Source organism: Trachemys scripta, chromosome 15 (genome assembly GCF_013100865.1).
Source record: "Trachemys scripta elegans isolate TJP31775 chromosome 15, CAS_Tse_1.0, whole genome shotgun sequence".
NCBI lineage: Eukaryota > Metazoa > Chordata > Testudines > Emydidae > Trachemys > Trachemys scripta.
Window position 1 is genome coordinate 24,216,310 of NC_048312.1, and position 8,102 is coordinate 24,224,411.

The following is an 8,102-nucleotide window of genomic DNA, read 5'->3' on the forward strand; positions in this document are numbered from 1 at the left end:
TACAGGATCTATCATTCTTGAAATACAAGTCAGTTCCTCCAGTGAGAGCCTTAAAAATACACAGTTTGATTGATTAGTATTTCTAAGTCACTCTGAAGATGAAAAGCATGACATTAGTGATAAACATACTTAGAGCAAATCACCCAGCAACATATTCACAAACAAAACTCAACCTTACTCTAGCTACAGCTTTTAATACACATCACATAGGAGCATTTCCAGCACAAAATGCAAGTGACTAATGCTATCTTATTAGTAACTATAAAACATTTAGATTCACACAAAATTCACACAGCATTTTATAGAACACAGACAAGACGCACATTCCCACAGTTTTCAGACAATGTCTGATCCTGCAAATGCAGGGAAGTCAGTGGGAAATATTGCATGAGTTACAGTACTCACAAACATCTGTAGAATCAGGCCCCCCATATTACACTTTCTAAAAAACTGTTTAAAATTCTGCCACATGTGTAGCTTCCCAAGTGCCTCACTCTTCTCATTCCTATCCACTACCAATATGAGGAAAAACAGGCAGGTTTTGTGACTTCTCAAAATGCAGCCGCCACCATGTACCAGAAAAGAACAGCTGTCCAGCATATGCCAATATGGATACTTCACAACCTCCGTGAACCCATAAGAGTTCAGGAACCGATGACACCATTAATTTACATGATGCACATGACCTTACGATGTCTAAAATATCATACAGACACCTTTGCCTTTCACCGCATTAATTCTAAGAAATCAAAGAGCAGCTGTGGGAAAGAAAGGCGGATGGGGGAGGAAGGGGAAATCAGGATAAAATTCAAGTTCTCCCAAGCAGTCTGTGCTGTGATTAAATCTCAAAGAGACTCAGCAGTCAGGCTACTTTACTGTTAGTCAGTTACCAATTTGGCATAAACAATTAAGCAAACAGGTTTTCTCCAAAGGCACTTGCATAGTTCATGATGCCATTTCCACTAACTGGCCCAATTTCACTAAACTCCCAAGGCACCTTAATAAAAAAAACAACCTTTCTACAAAACACTGTAAAAGCAGCAGGGCATTCCATTATACAGAAGAGGGTGGAGTTTTTTCAAAACAACAATTACCAAGAGAAAAATGAAAATGGTATTTATTTTTATTGCTTTGCTTTTTAGTTGAACACTTAAAAGAAGCCAGTTCTGCACTAAAGCATTGGATATTCATCTCATTCTGAAATGCTTGAAAAATACTGGGCCTTTGGTCAGCTGTTAGCCACTACATAATAGCCACAGTCTTTTTCTAAGAACCTTTTGCACATCTCACACTTACCTTCTGTCTAGGTGATAAACAGCATAAAAATGGGCTTTGAATAAAAGAAAAAAAATGAAGATTCGCTAAAAAGATAGCCCTTTTGGTAGCTAACACTACCAAGTACTAGTATGCTGCAAAGTAAATTAGTCACGGCTGCAGAAAAATTATTCTAGCCTACTTGCAATCCACTCTGAAATGCAGCCCTGTTTCATTTTTACAGGATGGCTGACAGAAACAGGAGCAAATGTGAAAGCTTCATGGCCTTCTACAGAACACATTAGCCTCAGAAACTTTTCTTGCAGAACGCTTGCAAGAGGAAATCTTTTTCTTCTAATGGTACTTTGTTGTTGTTTTTAAGGGACACTGTCAAGTTAAAACTTTTAAATAATAGCTATCCTTACTTGTGTAACATTACAGATTATTCAAACTGAAAAAATGTTAAAGGTCTAATTTAATCATTCATGCTAGTTGATAACTATTTGCATGTAATTCAACTAGCCAGTTTTACTCTTTGGTAGTTGTATACTAATATAAGGCTTTGTTATTGCTGTTGCAAACACTTCAGAGGATGTTTAAGTCCACCCTCAAAGGCTGTTTTTATTGGCTTTTGTGTGATTACATGATGTTGGGAAAGAAATCCTAAATACCAGGCCCAAAAACATCCCACAGTGTCCATGAAATAGGTTGGGAGTGAATGCCCGAAACACCCCACCCTATTAACATTCCCCAAGATAATTGGCATTTGCTAAGTGGGTTCTGGTGATTCAGTGAAGCAGGTGGCTCATTATTCAATCTAGGTGGAAAGGAGGCAACACTGGCTCCCTGGAGAGAGGATCAAGGGTGTGGACTGAATAATCTTAGGGTGGAAACCATAGGGGCAGCCAAGGTAACTTTATGTAGTACTATTAATAATTTCTGGGTTAATAAAACCAATCCTCAGGAAGGAGAGGAGTTTGAATTACTATATACATAGTATATAGGCTCTCCCTGAGAACAAGCTGGTAACAGTACCTGTTTACAATCCCTCAAAAGGAACAGAGTAAATTTGAAAGGGAAAAAAAATTAAACAAATAACTTCACCCTAGGTTAGGTTACTAAATTTCTAAAAGTGACAGAATTGTTAAGATTCCATTTTTCACTATCCTATTTGTTTACTTTCTATGTATCAGCTTCAACAAGGAAATCAATTTTAAGTCAGTTTCATTTCCAGGTTCTCAGTGCTACATTGTTTGTGTTTCAAACACTGCAAGAAAATGCTCATTTGTTTATAAACAACTATATTGATTGGAAATGAAAATCCAAGCAAACATTTATTTTGGTCTTACGTTTTCATGCTGTCCCTTTAGAGCTGTTATCAATCCTTTAACATTTCAGTTAGCTACACTGAAGCAAACTATGAATCAAGTTCATTTAATACTGCTTTCAATTTTCAGCTTTTGGAGTATGTCTTAACATGTAAAGAATTATAAAATAAGTCTCTGGTGGAGTAAAATGTCATTTAGGGCTACTGCACAGTGTAGTAGCTGAAATGCATCACAGTGAGCACCCATGCTGATCTTACGTAGGATGAGACAAGCAAATTTTGGATAGTGCTTACCTGAGCACATCTGCCCAGCTCAGTCCTTCCCAGGTACTGAAAAATTTTTAATGCCAGTTCATAAGGCAGCTGGATATCGAAGAAAGGAACCTCATTTATTTCATTCTGAGAAGAAAAAGAAAAAAACTGTCACTTTTTCTAATACATGAATAAATTGCACATTGTTAGTGGCAAGGCAGTAATATCATCATAGTAAAATCAAGGGGAGATCATATGTACTCTTGGTGTTGTAACTAAAATCAGACTGACCTTCTCTGCTCTTCCATCCTACAATCCTGCTATACCAAAATGTTGGGCAGTCACTCCTGCATGAAAGTGCAGAGCTATTCTCATCCTAGAAGTCAGATCAGGTAAGTCACTTTAGCTCCATTTGGGAACATCTCTCTCAGGCAAGAAAGAAAGAAGGGCTATCTAGATGATTCACTGGGAGTTTTTAGACAGAAGAAAGGGTTGTAAACATGAACAAAACACAAATCTTAGTTTACCTGATCAACACTTCCTTTTTGTACTCATATGATTATACTGGTTGCAAGGAATAATAAAAGCCATGAAATAACAGACAGCTGACGTTCATGTACACTCGTTTTAAAACAGAGGGATCTTGAAGACAGGACGTTTAAGTTACTAACAAAAAAAACTTCAAAACTTCACTGTCAACAAGTCTAAAATGAATGCACTTTAAAAACATATACCCGCTACACATTCATTCACTTAAGAGTTTTAACTAGTGTGTGCAAAAAATGTAGTGTCCTAACATCTTTATTTACTTAATAGATCAAAATGAGATTATATTCTATGGCAGGGATTCTCAACCTTTTTCTTTTTGCACCTGACTCCTCACTCCCAATATGCTATAAAAACTCCATGGCCCACCTGTGCTACAACTGTTTTTCTGCATATAAAAGACAGGGTTGGCATTAGGGGATAGCAAGCCGGGCAACTGCCTAGGGCCCCATGCCACTAAGCTGCTCAACCTTCGGCTTCAGTCCTGGATGGCGGGGCAGCAGGGCTTCAGCTTTCTGCCCTGGGCCCCAGTGAGTCTAATGCCAACCAGCCCTCTGAAGCCTGCTGATGGCCCCCCAGGGGCCTCAAACCCCTGGTTGAGAACTGCTGCTCTATCGTTTCCTGTATGTCTGAAAGTATCCAATTCCTATCAGAAGAAATATGTTAAAACAATAATTCTTTTAAATTTGAGTAAATACCACAAATCAGATCTCGTTAAAGAAAAGAGGATTTTCTAGTATCAGTTACTTCCTGTATAAGCAAACAATAAAAATCCCTCTACATGCTGCAGCTACTGTATTATGAAGGCATAATTCTACACATTAGGTTGCATTGAGATTTGCGGCTAAAGCAAGATTAAATTGCTTTCTTTCCAATCACAACTCGCAACTTCAGTCTTCATGCTTAACACACAAGCTGAAACTGAAATTTCCAGATATTTTTCATGTTGTTACAATGGCAGCCTTGGCACGTTCATAACATTCAAGAAAACCTACTCCTTCTGAAATTTGGATCTCTGATTTTTTTTGAGTTCCTATAATGCCTTCATCTCAAACACTTCAAGATTCTCACACATCTTCATAACAGCTCACACTTAAAATAACTATTGAAGTGTAAGTAACAATACATCCCATTTATTCATCATCTCTGCCAAAGTCAGGCATAGTCTGATTCTTCAGCTACGGCTGCTCTACAGTACTGCTGCAATGCACAGCTTGCCTCACCACCTCCACTTCATACTAGATCACCCCATCCTTGCCAATTCCTCATTCAAGTCCATGCCCTCTGCACCCCTGTCAAAGGAAATACAGAACAAAAAAAGTAGTCAAATGGGTAAGGTTGGGCTTTCTTAGAGTAGTGCTTCCCACCTCCCACCCCAATGAAGTCAAACTGAGAACAGCCAAAAAATTTCTAGGTCTAAAGTGTGTATTTATGGTCATATTGTAACACCAGAGTCAGAGATCAGACAGGGATTTAGTTACTGCAATGCAAGGGGAAAAAAATCACCTTTACAGTGACAAATAGCACAAATGTTAGCTCCTAATATCTGATGCCAAGCGGAGTGCACGTTCAGCAGTACATATGGTCAAAATCCCCAAATAATCTGTCACTAGGAGAGTGCTCAACATCGCACATGAAGCAAAACCCATAAAGGAACAATGTAATGTTAAGTCAGCACTGGTCTGTCTAAAAGTCTACTGGAATGAATCCAAAACTCTAATACTGCCATCCCCTCTGAGAGGGATTTGCACTTGTGTGTGCTAATGGAGCACTAATTCTGTAAATAGATTAATTTGTGCCTACCTGTCAGAAGTATAATCTGCTCTTTTTATTTTTATTTTTTTAAAGAAAATAATAATTAGTCATAGTTAAATTAGAAAGAAGCAAAGGCTTTTTCCCCTAATTTCTCCAGCACTGTAAAAAAAAAAATCTGTAATGCAGATAGAGCACAAGAAGGATTTATCAAACTAGCTTTTAACTTGTTCAGAGCTGTGATTAGGACTACTTTCAAATTAACTGCTTCATTTATACAATTAATATTGGTTTCTTGGTGACAGGAAAGCTTCTCCACTGAGATACAGTTTAGCAAGATACTTAGTGCAGGCAAACTAATTAAGCACACACTATCTTGTGTGAAAAGATTAGATTTTATTTAACAGAAAAAGGGTAAACTGCAACCTCATCGTAACACTGAGGAGCAAACTTTTTGGTGTTAAAGAAAAGCTGCTATAAAGAGACCATGTATTCCAAAGCCATGGTGAAATAGGCTTAGAGTAAATAAAAACTCAGTAGTTACAATCAAAAGTATTTACACACTAGCCTTCCTAAGTGCTTCTATGATTCGTTGAGAGGAGTGTGTGTGTGAGAAAGGAACACACAATTCCCAAGTGACTAGAATTTTGATCTGGGGTATGAAGTCAGTCCTGTACCAAAAAGTAATCTTTTACCCCTTTGAGTGGAGCAACAAGGGGTTCAGAAGAGAATATTTCTTGTTATTGTTCTTCCTTTTCCCCATCCCCTGACTATGGATCCAACATTATGATGAAGGGGGTTATCATTTCAGAATCTAATTTAAAGATTTAGGCCTTGATCTTACAAGTGCACTCGTGCACAGTCCCACTAAAGTCAATGGAACATCAACAAAGATACAGGAGTCCACTTGCACAGCTCCAACTACATGATAATGACCAGAGGTGATTTTTTTTCCATGTAAGTGTATCCTATCCCATATCCTTACCACTTTCATGAAGTTGAACATATCTTAAAGTTAAAGATTAATTTTTTTAAAATAAACTTTCATAGGCTATTGATAACAAAATTGCCAACAAGCAACACCAGACACAGTAAGTCCAGTCTGGTTATGGTCCAATGTAACTACAGATTTTTCGACCGACATAAACTAACCCCCACACCACCTAAACCAAATCAATAAGAGGAAAAACAGAATTCTATAATTCTACTTCTTGTGTCTTATTAATTTCTGAAGATAGGTACAGAATTGAGCTATTTTGTACACTGGGGGCAAATTTAAAATATACGCAGGCCTTTTATCAAGTCAGAAAGCAAAATGAGGTGCCTCAAAACAAGCTACTTTTAAATTAGTTTCAGAGTAGCAGCCGTGTTAGTCTGTATCCGCAAAAAGAACAGGAGTACTTGTGGCACCTTAGAGACTAACAAATTTATTTGAGCATAAGCTTTCGTGGGCTACAGCCCACTTCTTTGGATGTAGCCCACGAAAGCTTATGCTCAAATAAATTTGTTAGTCTCTAAGGTGCCATAAGTACTCCTGTTCTTTTTAAATTAGTAAAAAGCAACAGAGGGTCCTGTGGCACCTTTGTTAGTCTCAAAGGTGCCACAGGACCCTCTGTTGCTTTTTACAGATTCAGACTAACACGGCTACCCCTCTGATACTTTTAAATTAGTGTTATCACATGACTTTTTACAAACGTTTCTGGCATAGAAAGAAAGAGCAAATACTCTTGTCTCCCCAGGACCACACACTCAGCCATGAGAGTTCCTGGAGTTGAGAGGATCTTGGTGTTCTGGTTGGCAGTAGGAGGTGGAAGAAATGAGAGGGAAGGAGCCTGGACAGCTCCAGCAGAAGCCAGAGCAGTGAGTGTGCCAGAGGCCCCTGGCATCACACCCTGCACAGGGAGTCCTGGGACAAGACAAGGAGGTACCCAGCCCCTGCTGAAACCACAAGAGAGAGGGGGGGAGGGTTACTATAATGAGACGCTCGAGGGGCTGGGGCAGAGAGACGGTCAGGAAGAGGCCGGGGGAGGGGGCAGTTAGAGGGTTAGGAAGAGGCCATGGGTGGGCAGTGAGGAGCTGGAGGGACATGCAGAGAACAGGGACTAAGGGAAAGTGAATGAGGAGCTGGGGAGACAGGAGCTGCGGGGGGAAGAGGGCGCAGATGGCGGGGCAGGAAGCGAGAGGGGGACGGGCAGGCAGGAGGCCGGGACGGGGGCCGAGGGTGTGTGTGTCCCGTACCAGGTCCCGGATGAGCTGCCCCAGCAGGTCGTTGTCTCCGCCGCCCTCGGGCTCGGCGGCGGGTTGGACGGGCGGCGGCGGGGGGCCCGGGCGGGGCTGACGGTGGTGGCGGCGGCTGCGGACCCCCGGGGCCTTCCCGTCCAGCAGGCTCCGGGCCAGTGCGAAGTACCCGGCCTCCCGCCGCTCCTCCTCGCCGCCGCCATCCCGGGGCGCGGCCAGCGGGACCCCCCCGCAGCTGCTCCAGCCCGAGACGGGCTCCCGGCAGCTCGGGCTCCCCCCGGGCTCGGCCGCCCGCCGCCGCTTCTTCCCCTGGCGGGCTCCGGCCAGCTCGGCCCGCCAGCGGCGGCGAAAGAGCTCCAGCTCGCTCGACCCCGCGGCCATGGCGGCCCGGGCCCCTCAGAGCCGCCGCGCAGCAGGGCCCGTCCCGGCAACCCCGGCCCCGCTGCGGAGCGCGCGGGATTCCGGGCCGGGCAGGAAACTGCGGCTGGTGCAACTCAGTTCCGCCGCACAAAGGTTCCCCCCGTCCCTCGGCAGCGCCAGTGGCTCGTCCCGGGAGGCGCTGAGCCGCCGCTGGTGTCAGCAGGAGCTCGGCTCCGCTCGCGGTTTGGCCCTTCGGCCGCAAGTGAAACTGACAACAGGCGCCACGTGTATTTGATCCCCGAAGCCCGCTTACAAAGGCCAGCCCGTGCCAGGCAAGTCGCCCCCGGGCTGGGCTCAGGCTATCGGTGCGGTC

The 8,102-nt window shown here is 42.9% G+C and overlaps 1 protein-coding gene across 2 annotated transcripts in view; it reads right to left on the reverse strand.

The window, feature by feature from the left end:
- The window catches only part of FBXW8 (F-box and WD repeat domain containing 8), a 62,562-nt gene extending 54,758 nt beyond the window's left edge, over positions 1–7,804 (reverse strand). The window contains exons 1-2 of one of the 2 annotated variants that reach the window (XM_034790605.1): positions 7,370–7,804; positions 2,876–2,980 (exon numbers count right to left, since the gene is read on the reverse strand). In XM_034790605.1, coding sequence (XP_034646496.1) covers positions 2,876–2,980; positions 7,370–7,750 — 486 coding nt within the window. In that variant the 5' untranslated portion in view covers positions 7,751–7,804. The remainder of the gene's footprint in view (positions 1–2,875; positions 2,981–7,369) is intronic. The other variant, XM_034790604.1, reaches the window with a different exon arrangement.
- Between the last annotated feature and the right edge of the window lie 298 nt (positions 7,805–8,102).